General features: G+C 34.5%; 1 protein-coding gene across 4 annotated transcripts in view; it reads left to right on the top strand.

Annotated features, from left to right (window-relative positions):
- DIAPH2 (diaphanous related formin 2) overlaps positions 1-23,159 on the top strand; it is a 946,398-nt gene that overhangs the window by 465,890 nt on the left and 457,349 nt on the right. For all 4 annotated transcript variants that reach the window (XM_088028705.1, XM_088028707.1, XM_088028706.1 and 1 more), the window contains 2 exons: positions 2,680-2,781; positions 16,388-16,627. In XM_088028705.1, coding sequence (XP_087884831.1) covers positions 2,680-2,781; positions 16,388-16,627 — 342 coding nt within the window. The remainder of the gene's footprint in view (positions 1-2,679; positions 2,782-16,387; positions 16,628-23,159) is intronic.

Raw genomic sequence — 23,159 nt, 5'->3', positions numbered from 1 at the left:
ATTATTCCTAAAGAAGGGCTTAATTCTTCCAGTTAGCTGTTTTCTGTATCTCTTACATGTTTTTGTTCCTTAATTTCTCTATTACCATTTTTATACTTAATTTGTTTTTGGTAGCTTACTATTTTGATTCCCATATTTATTTCTGTGTTTTCAGTTATTTTATTAGTTTCGTTAGGGATTATAATTAATATCTTAAACTTATAACAACCCATTTTTAATAGTACAAACTTAGTTTTCATAACATGCACTCTTCCTATACATACTTGTTCCTTTTATATTGTTTTTGTCACAGATTGCATCATTGCACATTGTATGATCATTAACATAGATTTTTAATTATTGTGTTACTCATTTGCCTTGTAAATCATAGAAAAATGTTATAAACCAAAAGTACAGTAACATCAGGTTTTATATTTATGTAATTCCCTTTATAATTGTTCATTATTTCTTATGTCTTTGAGTTACTGTTTAGTGTCCTTTTATTTCTGTCTGTAGGACCTCTTAGTATTTCTTACAGAACAGGTTTGCTAGCAATAAATTATATTTGTTGTTGTTGTTAATTTGGGAATATCTACTTTCTCCATCATTGTTTAAAGGAGGATAGTCTTGCTGGATACAGAATTCTTGGTTCAGAGTTTATTTTTTTTTTTTTTTTTAATTTCAGGACTTTAAATATGTTATCCCACTACCTTTTTGCTTACATTGGAGAAATCAGACATCAGTCTTATTGTGGATCCCTTAAATATGACAATTCACTTCCCTCTTGCTGTTTTAAAATCACTCCCTTTCTTGGCAATTTGACTCAATGTGTCTCAGTGTGGACTTCTTTCATGTCCTGCTCAGAGCTGATGTATTTGTTCATAGTTTCCTTTAGCTCATTGAACATATTTAAGATAGTTGATTTGAGTGTTTTTGACTAATTCCAATATCTGAGTTTATTCAGGGATAGTTTCTGTCATATTCTTTTTTTTTTCCTGTGTAGCTTATGCCTTCCTGTTTTTTTGTTTGTTTGGGGTTTTTTGTTTTTGTTTTTGTTTTTGTTTGCAGGCCTTATGACTTTTTGTTGTTTTTGAGAACTGGACATTGAGTCTATTTTAACTCTGGAATTTGGATTTTTCTACTCCTCACTGACTACTGATTTTTGTTTGCTGAGAGCTGTAGCTATTTGTTTGTAATTTTTCCCAACAATTGTTGCAAGCTGTATATTCCTTGTGTATGGTTACTGGATTTAGGGTTTTATTATCTCTGCTGTCAGCCAGTAATCTGACAAAGGTTTCCTTAAATGTCTGGTTCCAAAAAGCAGGGGAGGTATTTCTGTCTATTTAAGTCTTCTGATAGATGCCATCTTGGGAAGCTACTGCAACCTAAGAGGGTTGAAACCAAGGCAAGCACCTGTACTGGCCCTTCAGGAAACTGCCAAACCAACCAAAATGCACATCCTCAAATTTCAAATAACATGAGTCCCACTGCCCACCCTGGCATTAGCCAGCACCTCAGGGACTCAGGCATTATCTTCACAGTGGTGCTGAGGAATGGGGTTTGATACCTGTTTTGTGCATGTTGTTCTCTTACCAAAGAACAGCAGTGTCTCCCTTCAACAAACACTTCCTTTGTTGTAAGTATCCAATTAGGTTTCAGTGTTTTGAAGTAGTTTATTTACTCTTTCTAGCTCAGTAATTACTTTTGTGGTGGGACCAATCCCTGGAATGTACTTTTCTGCCATTTTGTGTCAACCTTACTTTCTTAAATCTCTTTTTCCTGCTTTTCTTCGTTTGATATGTCTTTTGAAATCCCATACATGTTCCCAAAATGTTGGTTGCATGCTAATGAAAGGATAATTAAAACTGTATCATAGTCCAAAATATACTAGGTTGAGAAGAATTAATCAATTTTGATTCTCTTCAGCATCAAACTTGAACATGTGTCGGACTTCATTACTTTCGCTTGGTTCTCCATTAGAGTGGGAATGCATTGTGTATATTAAATACATTGTAACTAATGGGAGATTTTTTCGCAGGCTTTGTGTGGTTTATAAGATTAAAGATTATTCCAAATTTTGCCAATTATGAAGAATAGAGTTGACTTTTATTATTATTATTACATGTAATTTAATTCTGTTTTCCAAATGAATTGACTTCCTGATAGAAAATAAAGCTTAAAAATTATGCTATATAAGTTTAAGGCCCGGAAAGTTAGTAATTTTTTAATGTCATTTACTTCCATATGATCTTTTTATTTATCATTTATGTACTGCAGTGCATGGAAAGCAAATGCATTTGTACATTTATTCACATTAAATTGTAGTTCATTTTTTGGTTATTTATTTGGGAGAGAAGGGGAGTATACACTAGTGGTATAACAGAATCGCAATCAGAAATTTACTATCTTGGGCGCCTGGGTGGCTCAGTTGGTTAGGCAACTGTCTTCGCCTCGGGTCATGATCCTGGAGTCCCCGGATCGAGTCCCACATCAGGCTCCCTGCTCAGCGGGGGGTCTGCTTCTCCCTCTGATCCTCTTCCCTCTCGTGCTCTCTGTCTTTCATTCTCTCTCTCAAATAAATAAAATCTTTAAAAAAAAAAAAGAAAAATTTACTATCTTAATCACTTTTAGAGTTGTTAATGCAGGGTTAATAGTCCTAATAATAAAATATTAACCTTTTATACTTTTATTTCTTTTTAGAACCTTGTAAAACATCTTCCTGAGCAGAAAGTACTCGGTGAATTAGCACAACTGAGGAATGAATATGATGACCTCTGTGAGCCTGAGCAATTTGGAGTTGTGGTATGTATCTAGCATAAGGGCCCACAAACTCAGCTGTGATGTAATAATTGTCAGAAACAGTGAAAAGGACATTTCAATTGTTGATTTTTTTCAAACTGTGTATCTACATATTTTTTTTTCAAACTGCATATCTACATAATTAATTATAACATTGTCAGGAAAAAAACCTTATTATTATTTGTAATGGTTTTGAAAAATTAAGAAATTTGGATTTATATTCTACAGAATACCTCAAGGTATCTCATGGCATCTCCTCCATACTAGTGCAGATATTTAATTCTATTAGTATATGAAAAGTAGTATGTATTGTATTGGCTATTTTTTCTTTTGTTTCGATCTTGATGTTAGAATTTGCCCCCTCCCCAATCTAGGCTAAATAAAAGAGTAGGAACTAGATAAATAGCAATATTTTAAAAAACTTTTTTGTTATATACATATTGTGTTAGAGAAAGCACAAGAATTTTTAGATTTCCTATAGAGTGTCATTAATTAATTGAAAACTTTAAATACAGTTTCAGTTGGGAAGAAAATCTCATAAATGCATATCATACTTTAGTATGATTAAATCGTTACTGGAATGAGTTATGTTTCCTCATCCCCTCTTCATTTTAAGGGGTACAAAAGATGACTAGATATAAATTATGTATTAAAGAATATAGTTATATGTTTTAAGCATTCCTCAAAACTGCTATTGAAATAATGGGCAAAAAAATGGGAAAGAAGGGATGGTGATTTATTTAATTTCTTGGAGAAAAAAAAACCCATTTTTAGCTTAGGTATTCAATACAAGTTTGTTCAGTGTATGGATGAGCAGCTGTACTATGGCTGCTAACTTTACCCTGGCTCCCTAACAATTTCACATCTGAATACGAAGACTCAAAATTAACCTCGGAACTAGTAGTCAAATACTGTGTTTCGTTTAAATATATTACCTTTTCAAGGACATTACAGAGTAGTTTGTGCTATGTAAATCACCCAAGGTAGTATCCATCAGGATTCGCCAAATAAAGTTTAGATAATCTCATATCTAGGAAAATATTTTGGAAATAATAATAGGCCCTAGTCTTTTAAGTACCTGCTATTTGTGTTGCCATTATTATTTATAGAGAAAATGTATTAGGGTGCTTAGAATAATATCTTATATATAATAGATAATAAATGTCTATTGAATTGAATTATAAGGCAATTATTAAACCCAAGTGTGAGCCTGAGATTAAACATAGCATATTTTAGATCTGTAAAGTAAAAATTATATTAAAACATATTTCTGCAGGTCAGTGCTAAAATTAAATTAATTTCAGTGTGAATACACTCAAAGACTTTTTAATCCTCAAAATCTATCGACAGCCTATATTTCAGAACATTTCAGAAATGTGTAGGATCATCTGCAGTAATGAGAGAGGCTCCAAACTGGCTGTCTCGCTTCTGCTAATTGCCCCCTCAATACAATTAGTGTGTAGTCTACTTAAAATCTATATCCAACATGTGATTTCTATATTGAAAACCTTCAGTGTCTCCTGGAATTTATAGAATAAAACCTGAGCTCCTTAGTATGCTCATTGTGCCTCTAACTCTGTGGCTTTTTATCTGTCTGTTCTCTTTGATGAACCGAGTGAATTGGTATCTTTATGACGTTTTAGCTTTTACCTCAGCGGGACTCTCATTGCCATTTCAGCAGTTATTTTACTTGTTCCTCTTCAGCAGCCTTTCATTTTCCATAGCAGCTATACTGTCTCTTACCTGCTCTCCTCAGGTCTTCTCTCCCTCCCCTTCCCATTCTTTTCACTTAATACCAACAGTGTAATCTCTTACCAGAGAAAAAGGAAAGCATGTAGGCTTTTAGAACCTCCAGTATCTCTTCTACCTACAAGGCTATCTCCAGACATACCTTTTATTAACCTATTCTCTGTCAAATCTCAGGAAAAGGGATACCTTATTATTATGACCAATATAATTGTTGTTGGTATTATTACTTATAGAAACAAAATGTATTAAAGAGTTAGCACTTTTATCAGCTCCATATTATGAATGAGGAAACCCCGTCTAAGGAAGGCTAGGGACCTTGTCCCAAGGTTCAAAGTAAGTAGTAGATGCAGAATTCAAACCCAGGCAGTCTGACTTCATAGATGGTGTTTTTATTCCTTTTTTTATTTTAATATTTTATTTTTATTGAAGAATAATTGACATACAGTATTATATTAGTTTTAGGTGTACAAGATAGTGATTTGATATTTATATACTTTACAAAACGGACACCACAGTAAGTCTAATTACCATCTGTCACTATACAAAGTTATTACAATATTATTGACTATATTCCCTATGCTGTACATTACATCCCTGTGTCTTATGTATTTTATAACTGGAAGATTGTACTTCTTAATCTCTTTCAGCTGTTTCATTCATCCCTCCACTCCCCTCCCATTTGGCAACTACTAGTTTATTCTCTATATGTATGAGTCTGTCATTGTTTTGTTAGTTCATTTTTTTTGGGGGGGGGATCCATGTGTAAGTGAAATCATACGGGATTTGCCTTTTTTTTTTACTTATTTCACTTAGTATAATACACTCAAGGTCCATCCATGTTGCAAATGATAGGATTTCAGAGTAATATTATATTACACACACACACACACACACACACACACACACACCATATCACACCTTCATTCATTTATTGATAGACATTTAGGTTGCTTCCATATCCTGGATATTATAAATAATGCTGTGATGAACATAGGGTGTATATATGTCTTTTCAAATTAGTGTTTTTGTTTTCTTCTAATAGATAGAGTGCTTTTAACTGCTATACTGTTCGGTTGTGTGTGTGTGTGTGTGTGTGTGCGTGCGCACGTGTGTGTGAGATGCTCTACTACATGCTAATTTACTTATCTCTGGGGCATTATTATGTCTCTTTTTCTAAGATTTTATTTATTTATGAAAGAATATGCACTTGCATGTGGGGAGGGGCAGAAGGAGAGAGAGAATCTCAAGCAGATTCCCCACTGAGCAGGGAGCCAGATGTGCAGCAGTGACCTGAACAGACACCAAGAGTCCGATACTAAACCAACTGAGCCACCCAGGTACCCCTGGGCATTATTATCTCTTGCTTATTTTATACTTCTATTATTTTATGCCTCTTCAGTTTTTCATTCTGCACTTTGACTTTCTCTTCAGGAAAAAAAAAACAAAAACTTAAGTCACTCACTGCCTAAAACTGAATAAATTGATAGCTGCATAGGTGGATAAATAAAAATCATTTATTGACTCTGAGGTCCCTGATAGCTGCTGCTCTCTATTTCCTAGCACCTATTTTTTCAAAGATTAGTCCTCTTTTGCTTTTTAGTTCCTTACTTCTCATACACTATTCAACAAACAATAATTAGAATTCTCCCTTAAGAAGTGCATTGAAAATTATCTAAGAGAGGTCATTATTACTTCCTAATTGCATCTAAAATATACATCAGATCTCCTCTTCATCTGTGCCATTACCACCTTAGCCCAAGCCAACATCATCATTCTCTTTAACAATTATGATCTACTTATAGCTTGTTTTCCGCACTCCTGCAAAAGCCTTTCTCCAAGTCATTCTCAGCACAGCCCTCAAATGTGGCATTTCTGAGTTCATTTGTGTTGCATCATACATTTATCTGCTTAAAGCATCAGTGCTCTTGTATGGCACTAAGGCTGCAATATAAACTCCTCACCAGAATTTACCACCTCTCCCACTTCTCTCTCCTGTTGCTTGGCTTCTTGGTTATTATACTTCCACCACAGTATATTTTATTTTTCTGTGCTTTGAATTTACCAGGCTCTTTCCTGCCTCTGGCCCATTACACATGCTGCTGCTTCTTACTCTCACTTGCTGCCTGCCTTTCTTGTTAATTCTTCCACTTTTAGCTTAAAGTTCATTTTCCCAGTGATACCTTCACTTGCCTATCAATCAAAATTAAGGCTCTCTATTAAAATCCCACAGAGCACCTTTTTTTTTCTTTTCCTTTCTAGAGATTATCATGGTTCTTAGTTAAATATTTATTTCTGAGGTTGTTTATTGAATGTCTATAAACCCCCACTAGATTGCAACTTCAAGTACATGCATCATGCTGATTTTATTCACATGGTATATGCTTAATATATATTTGCTGAATGTATAACTTGAATGCAAAATCAAGTGGGTTCATTTTAGTCCTGTTTAATTCTGTATCCATGTGGCACTTGGTAACATTGAAGAATTTAGCTTATCCTTATTGAAAACTTTTCTTTATGTTCCTTTTCTAACAATAAATACTTTCCAATTTCATTCTTATAACCTCTGCCAGTGCCCTGCAGAGTTTACATTATTATATAACTTACTGAATGATAAAAACAAATCTCATCAGTTAGTAATAGGCATATGCCAGAAGTGAGATTATTCCTGCAAGATTCATTAAAATTCTCTTCATTAAACAAAAAACAATAAAATTGGCAAATCTTGGGGAAAAATCTAGCTTTGACTTTTTGAAAGAAATTTATCTGAGATAGTGACTGGGTTGCTAAGCTTTCTCTAAACTTTTTGGTTCCTTTTAGCAGTGACATCATTGGGCTTGCTTATATTCACATGTAGTAAGTTGAAAAGAAACAAATAAGAAGGGAAAAAAAGAAAGAAAGAATGAAGCCAGGGACCTTTCCTCTGTCTAGAGGCAGACTACCTGGTAAGAGCGATATACTAGTTCTCATACCTTTTATGATCAATATTCCTTTTTTTTTGGTGGTAGTGGGGGGGGTAGGTTGTCTGCATAGCATCCCACTGACTTGTCCTCCATCCCGCCTCCCACAGAACTGAATTTGGTATGTCACTGTAATTATGTGCTGTACTATTACTGGGGAAAAAAAGCACAGATCTTTGAAAGCTTTGCCAGTTAGAACCCCGGCAGGAGCTTTTAGACTCTTCAGAAAGTGTTTGCAGCTCAGCTGTTCTCAAACCTCAGGGCTATGGATATTCCCACTTGTCTTGCACTGAGGATGAAGACCCACACTGTGTGTATCTATTAAACTAACACAACTTCTGAGAAAAAGAAGGCAATAATTAGTTCTTTTAGTAATCAGTACTTTGTTTTTCTGAGTTCAAAATTATCCATATTTTTTCAATTTAAAACATTCTACAGCTATAATCTTAACAAATGTTTGAGATAGCCTTGTGCATAAAAACATTTATAATGAAAAGCACAGATTATGTCATATTGCTGATAGCACATTTTTTTCTTTTTCTGCACAAATACATGAAGGCACGAGGAGTGGATTTATGCCTATAGTTGGAAGTATAACTATAAAGTCAGTGTGCTTTTTAATTTTTTTAAAGCCTCATAAGAGCTTATGAGCTCTATTTAAGATAGCTTAACCAGGTGAAAAGGAACATTTTAAAAAGCTTTTTTTCTCTCCTACATATCATCAAAGGCAATTAGTTCAGATGAAAAATTGGAGCTCTTCTGTTCCATTAATATTAAACCATTATTCAGGTTTGCATATTCATTGGGAAAATCACATTTTTTTCATATACTTTCATTCAGAGTGTTCAGTGTTTTGATATGTAATGCCTTGATTTTTTTCTGTTTTCATTCTTTTTGTAAATATGAATGCTGGCTCTTATATCTAGATGTGTATTCATTTTATCTGATGAAAAAGCTGATTTGATAATTTTGAGATCAAGTAAAAAAAAAAACTCACCATAACTCATTCTCAAATCCATGTATTCGTATTTTTGTTCATTTCATTAACTTCTCATAATAGTTCATTTTGTAGCAGAATTGCTTATTTACATCAGCTTTTGCAATAAAATAAAATAAAATAAAATAAAGTAAAATAAAATAAAATAAAAACACCTGAAAACTGAACATTCAGATTAGGCCTATGGATATCAATCAGTTTTGCTATTGATTACTTTTCATTAATTTTAAAAACCAGAAATTAACTCCTTTTCCCCCTATGTTTATTAGTAATGCCTAATACAACAACATAGCACAGCCGTCATTTCAATGGACATTCTTGGCCTCAAACAGTTGTTTTCAGAAGGATTTTTGAAATTCTCTCAAATTCTTAGTGTGATTCTTTTGAGTTTACAGTGCCTTTGGGGGCAGACATTGTTACTATGTTTTATTCCAGACTAAAGACTAGTAGATGTTTGTTGATGCATAACTTCCACATTATCAGTATCTTTGGGGAAAATATTCTCTATTAGCATGTCATTATTTTTCTGATAGTGAGTTTTTTAAAAAAAATTTAATTGAAGTATAGTTGACATACGTATTAGTTTCATGTGTACAACACCATGATTTGACAACTCTATACATTACGCAACACTCTATTTTTCCAAAGCCTCATTTTATAGATTAACTATGGTTCTTATCTCTCCTTTACATCTAATATAGAAACATTTGCCGTTGGCTCCATATAGTAGGTGCACTTGTATTGAATATTTTGTCCAGTCCAGGTCCAACGTATACTGCAGAAAGTACAGTGATAAGCAGGAGAGATCCTGCCCTTGAGGAGGTTATTGTCTAAAAGACAATAAGAAAATTAATTAATAGAAAATCACAGATTTCTTGTTATATTTCCATACTTCAAGGCAGAGTTTTGCTAAGTCATTGAGTCTGGATTTTACAACTTGTATAGGCAGTTCTGCCTGTTTAACTTAAATCTACTCTTCTTTAATGTGTCTTCATTATCATGACCTTTATTATAGTCACTGACACAAATTACTCTGTATTTTCAATGTGCAGTGGGTCCTAATAGTATTTAACTATTTGGGACAAATACATTGTAACAGAGTATATTTGTTATAAACATATCTGTTAATTCTAATGAATTCTTAACATTACATTTTGAAGAGACTATAAGATCGATTATGTTTGCATATGATAGTTGAAGGTGTGTTTCTTGTCAGTGCAAAAAGAAAAATAATAGAAATAACCTTAAAGGTAGGTGACACATGGGAGCAGGAGTGACATGTGTCTGTTTCCTCCTCCTTCACACATGATTTTTACACCTGTGACTTTTTTTTTCTCTCTCTGGATTCTTATGGTAGTTTGGCAATAGATCGATATTCACCAGCTGCATAGGTAGTGAAGTATATAAAATTTAAATTATATAAACCAAAGTCGGTCTAACTCTTCGGGGAAATAACCCACTTGTAGCTGCTCTCACTAAAGCTGTCAGTGTATTTTTTTAAAATATAGTACAGATCAGCTAAAGAAATGATAGCTGTTTAATGTGATTTGATAGACAAGTACCTCACAACACAAATAAATCCCCTACATAATACAACACCATGGTCAGCACTCCACAGTACTTCAAGGAAAGAATTATAAAACAAAGCATGTCAGTCAACTAAAATGCTGCTGGGGAGCACAACTAAAAACAAACATATATTTCAGTCGAGTGTGTGTTTTATTTAGTTATATCACTTAGGTACACTCAAGTGCCTTTATGAGACATGAGCTTTTTAATAATTGTATCTGTGGCTGGAGAAGTTGCTCAGTGCTTCCTATTATTTCTGCGCTTATTCAGTACATTCCCTTATACACCTAGATCCTGTAATGTATCAACTCTTATCTTTCTGTGTACCTAGTCTGATCATAAAAGTTCAAACTTTTGATTGCAGCAAATTCTGTTAGTATGATTAATGCATATTAATTTGTGGCTCCTGTTAATAATGAGATGAATATAGCTTCACCTCCTCCATAGTCTCTTGATTTTACATTAACACATTTTTAATGACAACATTTGTAATAGTAAGTATATATTATGTATTAAAACTGGCTGAAAGGAGCACAGCACAATATTTACAGTGTGTTCAGTAGATAACGTATGCTGTTTTTCACTGAGCTCTGAAAACACATTCCATTAATTGTGGATAAGAGAAACTTTCGCTTAGGTTTGGTAGAACAATCGGGGACCATGGTTTCTTTTTGGGTATTTCTGAGGATGAAGAAAGAGGATGATAACAGTAATAGCTATTGTTTTAGAGTGCTTACATTGTCAGCTACTATGATAGGAGAGTTATACATAGCATCTTATTTTAGTCCTGCTGCAACTTGGGCAGGTTATTTAAGGAATGCATTTTACTAATGGGGAAATGAAGTCTAACAAACATTAGGTAACTTGTACTAGGTCATAAACTAGAAAGTAATAGAACTGTAGTTCAAGTCCAGGTCTGTGTAATTCAAAATCCCTCTTTCTTCCACTACAACTTGCTTTCTTCCACTACAACTTGCATTATAAGTCTGGAGAATGCAGAGAATGGTTTCTCTCCCTCTTTGAGGATTAGGGAAAAAATTTCTCTCAAACCTACCCTTCAAAATAGTTATATGGGGCTCTGCACTTGGACTCAGATTGAGCCAGGGCAGTATTGTTGGGATGACCCATGTGGTAGCAAATTACTTTATGTGGGAGGTAGGGTACCCCCCCTCTTTACCCATATCAGCCTACTATGATACCTTTTCATACTGAGCATCCTTTCCCTAATCCAGCACTTTGCTGATTTTGGAGTTCCTATTTGTGTGAATGAATACATTCACTCATTTTATAATTATTGTTTTATGTCATCTGTCATATTTATCACCTGCTATGAGCTAAACTGTGTTCTAGAGGGCAAATGAAAGAAGAAATTTTGCCAGATCCAAGGGCATCTCTGACCCCTTACAGTATACAGCCTCTTCCCAAAAATCAGGCTGACTGATGATGGATTAAATCTAGTAATAACAGTTCAACAAAGTTAATTCCCTAGCATTTCTGATTTGATAGCTTAGCTTAAGACATTATTTTGGAGACAGTAAAACATCATCATTCACTGTTAATTTTGTTCACTAGATAATCTGGCTGTCCTACTTGGGAAATCTGAAAAATGGTTAGCTAAGGAGTTCTTTTAAATATTTGAATGTCTAATATATGCAATTATTAGCGCCTAGTGCTAGGCGCTACACAAGGTGCAGTCCCTGACTCTTCTCCCTATGTACTCTCCTCATCAACAAACTTACCTCCCACAGCATCTATTTGGATAACTCCCCAAATCTGCCAACTCTAATACTTATCTCCTCCTAAACTTAAGGACTGAACTTCCAGATGCTACCAGATATAATACCTAAAACTAAAAATGTCAAGAAAGCAATATTTTCCTATCACAGAGGTGTCATTTTACTATTTATGTGAAGATTTGGAGGGGGAAATGTTGGAGGGATCAGAGAGCACATTTACTTTTTAAAAAATTTTTATTTATTTATTAGAGAGAGAGAGAGCATGAGACCAGGGAGGGTCAGAGGGAGAAGTAGACTCCTTGCGGAGCAGGGAGCCCTACTCGGGGCTGGATCCCAGGACCCTGAGATGATGACCTGAGCTGAAGGCAGATGCATAATGGACTGAGCCACCCAGGTGCCCCAGAGAGCACATTTAAATAATCAGTTTTACTAAATCAACCTTGAGGTACATAAAACTTATGCTTGAATGTTGAGCATGGAAAATAAGAGACAATTCTAAGAAATTCTTCAAATCAAAATACAGGCAAGGAATTGTATTAAATTACATTGTGTTTACCACAATTTGAATATGATCCCAAGATTTGGAGCCTTAATAGTGGAAAGCTAGTAGTGTCTGAAATATACTGATGTCTGAGAGGATGGTAAACCAAGTTCACTTAAAGGCCAATTTTTTTTTAAAGATTTTGTTTATTTATTAGAGAGAGACACAGCGAGAGAGGGAACACAAGCAGGGGGAGTGGGAGAGGGAGAAGCAGGCTCCCCGCGGAGCAGGGAGCCAGATGCGGGGCTCGATCCCAAAGGCAGATGTTTAACGACTGAACCACCCAGGCGCCCCAAGGCCAATTTTTTTTTTTTTTGTAACCAAGTAATATTTTTATTTGTATAATCAAGCACCTTTTCCCAATTCTAGAAGCAGAGATTAAAAAAGAAGGAGGTAATGTTTATGGATCATTATTTGGCTCCTATCTAATTATCAAAACAAGACTGATCACAGGAATTTCCCCTACCTTGTAGATGAGGAAACTGAAGACAGGAGAAATTAGGTAGGTTAGTTTCTCACAGTGAGACAATGTGAAAGTTTATAGATTCAGTCTTTAATTGAATTTGCTACTAAGCTGCAACTTACCTGCACCTACACTGCCTTAGTTTCTGATTAGCTTGCTATAGTATAGGCAGCAGAAGATCAGGGTAAACAAATTCACCCGAAACAAAGCAACAATCCAGATAGTAAACCACAGCAAACCAGCACCTCTTTCTGCCTTCATTAATGCCAACAGTGTTCTACCTCACAACAGACTTACAACCTTGAAGTCATCTTTGACTATCTTCTCTCATAACTAATGCTAAATCCCATTGATTCTTCCTTAATTCTGTCTCTCATATCCATTGCATCTTACCCCTTCCTACCATCAACATCCTAGTTCATTACCTGTTTTTTAGGTCATTTTGAAGACTTAGTAATACTGTCCCTGCCACTAATCTCTCCTTCAACCAACCTTACATACTGCTCCCAATATGAATTCAAGAGCCATTGTGGTGTAGTGTTTGAGAGTCTGGGTTATGTGACCTGAATGCCTGAGTTCAAATCTCCAGATCTTTAACATACAACTTGATTTTGCATAAATCACTTAGTACTTCTGTGCCTCACTTTCCTAATCTTTAGAATGAGACTAATGCTAATAACCTTCTCCTAGGATTGTTCTGAGACTCAAATCAGTTAATACGTATTTGTAATATATATATATATATATATATATATATATATACAGGAAAATGTTTGGCACAAAGAACTTAATAAACGTTAATCACTGTTATTTTACTATTATTATGCAATTACACTTTTGGTCACATTATTTCAGTCATAGGTGGTATTAAAAAAAGAGGTTAAATCCATTCTGTCTGGATCTGTAGGCCAAAGATGGAAATACAAACCCCAGAAAGGGTAACAATATGAATGAAGACAAGTAGTATTAGAACTGAAGTGAGACTAAAAATCCATGTAAGCAGAAGGGTTTAAATTACTTGTTCATCTGGGACCAAGGCCACCCTGGTGAACCTGCAAGCCCTACAAAGCATGGCCAGAAGGGCAGTCATGTAAATTGTGACTAGCACTTGGTCAGAGTAGCTCTAGGGCTTTTTTTTAACCATCAGAGAGACTGAAAAACTATCCCTTCCACACATAAAATGATAGAAACATGTGTATGTGCAAATGATGCCAGTTACCAATGAAAACAAAGGAAAAATAAAGTGGAGAGGGATTTGAAGAGAGTGGTAGAGGCATAAAGAAAGGCAGAAAAACATATAGAAACTTAGATTCCCATGAAAACATATACAAAGAGATTTCTGCATTCATGGAGATAAAGAATTTGATATGGTTAGCTTCCAATTTCCTGACCTTTACATGGACTCTTTGGGTACTTCAGTCCAAATTTTGCCCCTAGGGATATACCTTGTGTATTCCTAACTATAAACCTTTTCTCATACTATATTCTTTCTAAACCTTCCTTTTGGCTCCTGTTTGTTCTCTCTCTGTCTCAATCTCTCTCTCTTTCTCTCTCATTTGTTTTTCTGTCCATATTATTGTGAAGTCTTCATTAAATGTTGTAGTCATAAGAGTTTAAAGTTTTGGGGCACCTAGGTGGCTCATTCAGTTAAGTGTTCAACTCTTGGTTTCAGCTCAGGTCATGATCTTGGGGCTGTGAGACCGAGTCACATGTCAGGCTCTGCACTCAGAGTGGAGTCTGCTTGACATTCTCTCTCTTGTTCTCCCTCTGCCGCCCCCCACCCCGCTTGCTCATATGCCCTCTCTCTCTCAAATAAATAAAATCTTTAAAACAGGAGTTTAAAGTTTTCCTTCAGCACACATCTCTAGCACTTAATTTCTGTTTACCCATCTAGAATCATATGCTAGTTTTATCAGTGGCTATAGTTTTCAAATGACTGTGTTATGAGTTTTAGGCTATATTGGAAATTTGTGATTTGGTGGTATGTCTTATACTTACCATGGGAGTGATTAAGAAACTGTAGGATGGTTTGTATAATATTACCCCAATCATATAAAAAAAAAAAGAGCTATTGAGAAGTAGTAATAAGATCTACATAAATATAGTAACAGGTCAATATTCCCAGCATACTTTCGTACATCGTGTATAAAGAGCATAAGAGCATATACACGGATTAGCAGAAGGCAAAGGTTAATCTTTAGAGAGGCAGACACCCAATGTTAATGGGCAAGTTCATTTCAAAGAAGGAAAATTATGAACTTTTGCCTTCCTTCCATATTAGAGCAGATATGATGTACTCAACAGCTCATTTGCTTCTTTCTTTTAATTATGTTATGTTAGTCACCATACAGTTCATCATTAGTTTTTGATGTAGCGTTCCATGATTCATTGTTTGCGTATAACACCCAGTGCTCCATGCAATACGTGCCCTCCTTAATACCCATCACCGGGCTAGCTTATTTGCTTCTTTTGAAGGGCACTTTGTGGCTTAAGGACTTTTGTTTATGTCATCAAATTCTTTTCATGTTTATATTCAAGAAACTAAGCGATTTTTAAGTGCAAAAAAATATAATTAGGACTATTAATAATTTCTTTTGGGGTGCCTGAGTGGCTCAGTCGGGTGAGTGTCCGACTTGATCTCAGCTCAGGTTTTTATCTCAGGGTCATGGGTTCAAGCCCCAAATTGTGTGTGGAGCCTACTAAAGGAAAAAAAAAATTATTTTCATTTGTGTATGCTTGTGTATATTCATATGTGTCTACTCTCACCCCCACCTCTGTCTCAGAATTCATTTGGTAAATGAAAGCTAGTTAAATGACTTGGAGTTATAGGAAATTAATGGCTAAAAGAATTTATTACCATAGGAGCTATACCAAAGGGAATAGAGAATGTGCACCAATCCTTTGAAACAAGTAATAAAAACCTAAGTTGAACTGTTTCAAAGAAAACCAATATAGAATTCTTGAATAATGTCCTTAAAAGTAAGCTTGTGGGATTTTACTGTAACCTAATTTTTTAACATCAACATTCTGTCAAGTAGGGGAAATTCTTTAGAGCATATGTAAATATTTAATATGTTTGATGAATAGAAATCATAGGTTTAAAAATTATTAAATGTTCAATCAGAGCTAGTCCTCTGATTTCAAATAGCATAGTAATAGTAATTTCTTAGGAAATGTGGTTCCACTTACATTTTCTGTCATCATGTACATCTTTTATCTGTGGCCATACTATTCACTCAACTCAATTTCATGTTTGTAAATTTTCATAGTTCACCTCAGGGACAATTGGTAGTTTAAATGCTACTGATGACTAATGATTATGCAGTTAACAAATAGCAACTACTTAGCTTCAATAATATTTTCTTACTGTTATAAGGATGATTTGTTTAAAACTGAACAGCTAACTATTTTTAAACTTTGATAAAAATATTCCTTTGGAATGTCTAAAACAAACCAAAACAATAATTTTTAAAACCCAGGAAGAATTCATTTTATGCAGAAATTTTAGTCCTGTGTATAAAATTATGCCTACTGGAAAATGAAACAACAGGCTATATATATATGTGTTCTTACAGAGCATTTCTTATCTTACAGATGAGCTCAGTGAAAATGTTACAGCCTCGTCTCGAAAACATTCTTTTCAAGCTGACGTTTGAAGAACATGTAAACAACATCAAACCAAGCATCATAGCGGTAACGCTTGCCTGTGAAGAACTGAAGAAAAGTGAAAGCTTTAACAGACTTTTAGAGTTAGTTCTTTTGGTTGGAAACTACATGAACTCAGGCTCAAGAAATGCCCAGTCTTTGGGTTTTAAAATCAACTTCCTTTGTAAGGTAAGATAACATTTTATAATGCTAATTTGCAATAATAATCTCATCTGTGAGAGAGATCACTCTAAATTGGCAATAGTACATAAGCAAAAAAAATAAGTATGCTTTAAAAGGGTGAATGTTGTGGTAAGTGAATTATGTCTAAATTAAAACAGATAAATATATTTTTAATTTTAGTGCAGTGAAATCTCAAAGACAATGCAAATTCTGTGGTAGTATAGTACTGAACTCCTCTGATCAGATCTTACTGGAGTTTGTAAATTAAAAAAAAATTTCCTTTTATAAAGTAGATGCAATATTGTATTTCAGTTCCCTTGTACTTATTTAATGTCTCTCTAAAAACTATGTGAGGAGCTAAATGTAATGAGGTAAATAGCCAGAAACCTCTTTTTGAATATGCTTTACTTATTCTAGTCTAAACAATCAATAGTCTTTGTTGTTAAATACTGTTGTTACCAAGCTTATACTAGATTTCTAGTCTATTAACTAAAAGTTGAAAAAAATTCAAGTGATAATCATCTTATTGTTTTGATCAAGCATTTCATAGTATTTTTTTTTTTTGAGATTTCAATTCTCGTGAGAAGAAACAGAGAAGCACAAAAGTGATCGTATACGGCCATTTCTAGGCTATAAAGAACCACCTTATTCAAGGGAAAGATCTGTCTGTTACAAAGAGAAAGCTGAACAGACATTAAGGTGAAGGCCTTTAAGAAAGCTAAAGAGGAAAATAAATCTGAAAACAAGCAATCCCTCTTTCACATCTCACCATTCTTTCACTTTTTTTCTTCTCCCAGCTTAAAACATTGAGAGACTTTGGTTAGTTCTTAAAGTATATTATAACAAGAATCCCAAACATAGGAATGGATATAAATTTCTATTCATGCATTAAATAGATGTACGTTACATATACATGCACTGGCATTTTAATATGTATCAAAAGTGATTTGCTTCAAGTAGTTCTAACCTAAATAGACAGAGAATAACCTTTGTAGGTAATAGGATGTATAATGGAATTATATCTGGTACTCCTTATTCATTTTTGAGGTGTATAAGGAAAGTGGACCAGAAAGATAGGGAAGATCCTCTGGAATGGTAGATTTTATAAAAAAAAAATAGTTACTCCCTTTTCTTGTGATATTAAGGGACATGTGAAATTATTTGATTATGCCAGAGAGAATAAGGCAATGCTTGTAATAAAGTGGAATAAATCATAACCAGATTTATAGGATAAATCTAAATATTCAATACATTTTCATTGTATTGCATACCATATATTCAATACTAATAAAGTCATCTCTTCTGAAGATGCTATTTGTTTTGAGTATATGCTATATGCACAGTGAGTAAATCAAGATATTTTTGGTAGATGATTATAAAAATATTATAAGTTAAGAGAAAAGATCATTGAAAATTTATATTGTACACCTATTTCACATTTGATTCATATAAAAAAGAGTTAAACTATCTAATTTGAATAAATATGTACCCGTTCTAAGTGTCTTAATTTCACAGTATTCCAAGTAATTACATGAACTGATTTTATATAGCAAATACAAATAAGTTATTTATACACAGAAACAAAAGATGATATTAATCTCACAGAAGGATTTAACAGTTACATTCTGGAGAGAAGCTTCTTCCTGTCATCTACCTATCAAATGAAAGTTCTTCCATACAACACTGATCTGACATCTATCACTAGAGGTATGCTCAAAGGATTCAGCACAAAGATTTTTGCCAACTTCAAATGAAATAAAAATAATCTTGTAGGAAATACTATCATGTAGTAATAGATGTTCTAAAAGAGAAGAAGCGAATGTTTTAAAAATGCCCCCTTCCCCCCCCCCACTTATCAGTAGGATTTTTATCTTCAGGGAAATACTTGTCATTAAGAAAGAGAAATATGACATACATGTATGATATTCCCCTAATGTCTAGGATTAAGAGGATGTTCCTGGAATACAAAGGATTCTAAGTAGATGTAAATGTCTAAAATGACAGAAATTTATGAAGTACATAGAAATAGTTAGCTTAGGTTTGTAATCTGTTCAAAAGTAAATTAACTACTGATGTATAATTAGCTAGAATTGCTGTTAAATTCCAGTTATATTATAAAAGATTACTTGATTGAGTTTTCTTAATTTGTTTTCCTTAAAGAATAGCAGAGAGAACTTCCTTTGTAGAACACTGATTATGCTTCAAAAAATGGTAACATTTTCCCACCTAAATTATTCTAATCATAATTTCCTCTCTCAGTGAATTTAAAACTATAATCTGCTCTTCACAAGAAGCTACAGTATGTTAAAATATTCACGTACTTTTTTAAAAAGGAGCCATGGTATAAGCAGTTAAACTTACCAGATGTATCTTGCAGTAAAATAATATTAAAAATTCAGATAATCACAATTGGCTCCTATAATATTTGGGAAGAAAAGGAAAACAGATGGGTTAACCTAAATGTCAAATATAACTAAATGGTATCATTACTATAAGTACTACCCTTACCACAAAGTGCTTTGTTAATTTGCAGCCATGAATTATCACTTTGTGAGTCCTCAAACCAGGTTTCTGAACTGTAATATAAGTCATTTCCATGCAGATTAATTCCTGGTGTTAGTTTTGCCCCTGCTTGCCTGTTGGTTATTGAAATTCTAACCAATAGCAGGGGTGCACTTCAGGGTCATTTATTTATGTTTTCAGTTATATACAATAACATAATCTGCATAAGAACAAAACTTTTGAAAATCCTTAACACTCCCTAGGCACTAAGCTTTGTGGGTATGTCAGATAAGGATCTTTACAAACAAGGGGAAGTGGTTCTGCCTGACTTAAGCAAAAAAAAAGGAATATGCAATTTATCAGGAAGATATGAGATAGCTCAACCAGAAACTGAAGAAAGGCTGAATAACTTGGCCTTTAAAAAAGCAGCGACTGGGACACCTGGGTGGCTCAGTTGGTTGAGGGTCTGCCTTCGGCTCAGGTCATGATCCCAGGGTCCTGGGATTGAGTCCCTCATCAGGCTCCTTGCTCAGCTGGGAGTCTGCTTCTCCCTCTGCCTGCTGGTTCCTCTGCTTGGTCCCCCAGCTTGTGAGTGTGCTCTCTCTCTCTCTCTGACAAATATAATCATTTAATAAATAAATAAATAAATAATTTAAGAAAACAACAATAGCAGCAGCTTTGAGAAAACAGGGAGCAAGAACAAATGGAAAGTCTTTTCAGGAAATTGTCTTTGTGTATATTAGTTCCAACCATTTTCTTACTCCTTTCCCTGAATTTGATTCAAATTCTTATTAGAAAGAGAGACTGATTGACCTAGTATGGATTACAAGAATACTCCTTGTCCAAGGGAAGGCAAAGAACCTTGATTGAGAACACTACCAAGACTATCTGTGTTGGAAGATGGGTCATATCCTAAAGAATGCTGTTAACCAAAGATAGGGACACCAAAGATTAAGGGCAGGTGAAGGGATATCAGGCAGGCCCAAACAAAGGCAAAACAAAAGAGATCATTGGTACACCAGGGGGATACAAACAATACAGAAAACACATAGAAACCTCAAGAAGCTAGTGGTATAGTTAAGTGGTCAGGAAATATACTACATATAGACTATTACATAACATCGCAAGATACACTGTCAGTGAACACCAAGATTAATGACCATTGAGATTAACAGGACTTTAGGGGAGGGAGGGATTTTTGGTAATGGGGTGGGGATGGGCAATACTGTAAAATGGAACAGAAGGATCTTGAAGGATAGGTAGAATTAGGTTATATAAGGGAAGAAGCCATAACCTTACAAGATCGGAGAATGCTGAACTCGAACCTACCTTTTAGCTTCCATTTTGCCCATTACTAGCCAAATTTTCATGGCTGAGTCATTTACTCTCTCTGAACTGAGCTTCCTCATCTGTGAATGAGGAAATGCAGTGACCCTTTTTTATTTTGTTATGTAGGATTGTTTTTTGGGTCAAATAAAATGATTTTTGTCAGAGTTCTTTGAAAAATTATGTTAAATGGTTGTAGTTCTTTTTAATGATGGTAGATAACTAGGGATAATCATCATGTGTTTCAAGATGAATTAGAAGACCAGAATGTCTGGAATATTGGGTGTATGTTGGAGACAAATGATAACGTTGGTAGGCAGATTGTGAGAAGATTTTGAGTTATTTGTATACTAGTTTGGATAACTTGCCTTCATAATTTTTTTAAATCATTCATTTCATAATTTATAAAGACCATGAACCTTTCTTTTTCAGTCTTGAGTTAATATCCCCTTCACCAATTACTAGAAAGTAATTTCTAGTCATTCTTGTTGGACAGAGAGACATAACAAATCATGATATAATAGGATGATCTGCTTTTACAGACATTTTACTGCTTTATACAGACAACCTGAAGAAAACATTTCAGTTTACTATAGAGAAAATTTTATATATCTTACTTTAAGTCATAAGGATTAATAGGGTAATGTAATTGTGTTCCTTTTTCTAAGATCCATCATTTCTATAAAGTATATGTAACATAAAAGACCTTATTTCCTAGAGACCATCACATGATATTAGTGACAGAATATTGTAGGTATTACGCCAAGTATACAAAGGAAAGTCTCCAACTCCCCCATAGAAGTTGTAAGAAGGAATGTAAAAAGGGTTCAGTTTTAATGAGAAATAGAAGATTAGTTACCAGAAAATATGATTTCTAAAGAAAATGACTGTCAATGGAAGGAAAATTTGGAAATATATAATCCAAGAAAAAATCTACAAAAAAACTTAGGAAAAAGGTCATATCTAAGTACTCTAAAAATTTCACATCTCAACATTTTTAGCTGAAATGATGTGGATTGTTTCCATATAAACTTAGAATCTTAACAAATGAAGGTAACTAGTCCTGGGTGCCTGGGTGGCTCAGTCAGTTAAGTGTCTGCCTTCAGCTCAAGTCATGATCTCAGGGTCCTGGGATCAAGTCCTGCATCTGGCTCCCTGCTGAGCAGGGAGCCTGCTTCTCCCTTTGCCCCTCCCCCCGGCTCGTGTGTGCACGCATGCTCTCTCTCTTTCTCTCTTTCTCAAAAATAAGTAAAAAAATCTTAAAAAAAAAAAAAGGAAACTAGTCTAGCCTCTTCAGTCTGTAGTTAAGACAATTGACATTCAGAGAAGGGAAATACTTTGGTTTATATATTGGTAGGTTCTGGCTGCCACAACAGAATACCATAGGCTTGGTGGTTTAAACAACAGAAATTAATTTTCTCACAGTTTTGGAGATAGGAAGTCCAAGATTAAGGTGCTGGCCTAGTTGGTGTCTGGTGAGATATCTCTTCCTGGCTAGCCCACAACCAAGTTCTTGCTGTGTCCTCACAGAGCCTTTCCTCTGCGCCCTGCATAGAGAAAGAGTTGAGAATGTGCTTGAGAGCTCTGGTGTCACCTCCTCTTCTTATAAGGACACTAATCCTATCAAATTAGGCCCCACCCATTTGACTTTTTTAACCTTAATTACCTCCTTAAAAGTCTTATCTCCAAATGTAGTCACTTTGAGGATTGGGGCTTCAACTTGTAGATTGCTCAGGATAAGGCTTTTCCTGGGATGTGAGACTTCAGTACTAAAATTGGGACAGTCCCAGGTAAACCAGGACAGTCAGTGGCTGCTTTAGTTATGAAACTAGAGGTAGGGTCCTAGCCTCCTAATAATGCTCCATTTTTCTCTCTTTTTTAAAACATGTAACTTTAACAGCTTGCCTTTTGCATTTTTATAATGCCCTTTACTGTTCTTCTTCATCTAGTTTTTGCTCTTTAGATCTTCTCTGGTTCTCTCTACCCACTTTGAGGACATTATTAGAGAACTGTTCACATTTTAATTATTTTATTTCTCTTTCAAGGCTGAGAATGTATGGAATTTGGATGTATATTTTATTCCACAGTAAATCCCCAGTGTCTATTTATATGAAGCCCTCAATAAATTAGTATTGAATGAAAGCTGGGCAATTGATTAAATAAAGGATTTGTTGTGAGTGTTTGGCATAAGTGTTAACTTTTTTTTTTTTAAAGTTAGAGAATTTAGTTCCTCACAGATATAAAGGGTATATTTTTTTTTTACCAGCAAAACTATTGAATATGTAATTGTCACACTGCTGTGGTTTATTTATAAAAACATAAAAAAGTATTGTTTTCTATAAATATTAACCAGCAATTCTACCTTTAAATGTAGGTTAATAGATAAATATATGACTATTAATTTATAACCAAAGATATTTTAGGAAATAATCACTGCAGGATATACCCTACCAAAGATCAATAAATCCTAGTCAGTAGTCCACACATTTGGTTGCCTGTCTTTTAACAGTTTAGAAAGTACTTTGCTTGTGATTCAGGGAGGTAAATTATTATTAACCCCATTTTGCAAGTTAGGAGACTAAAGCCCATTGAAGTTATACAATTTTTCCAGTATTAAAAAGCTAGTAAGTATCCAAGTTGAGGCTTAAATCTGTTTTCTATGTCCCAAACTTTGCAGGCATACTGCCTCTCATTGCTCTGTAACAGAATG

Source organism: Eumetopias jubatus, unplaced genomic scaffold (assembly GCF_037043125.1).
Source record: "Eumetopias jubatus isolate StellerSeaLion01/CBP00866 unplaced genomic scaffold, mEumJub1_p1.0 scaffold_11, whole genome shotgun sequence".
NCBI lineage: Eukaryota > Metazoa > Chordata > Mammalia > Carnivora > Otariidae > Eumetopias > Eumetopias jubatus.
The sequence above is the reverse complement of the archived record's forward strand: the minus strand, read 5'-3'. Positions and strand labels throughout refer to the sequence as shown.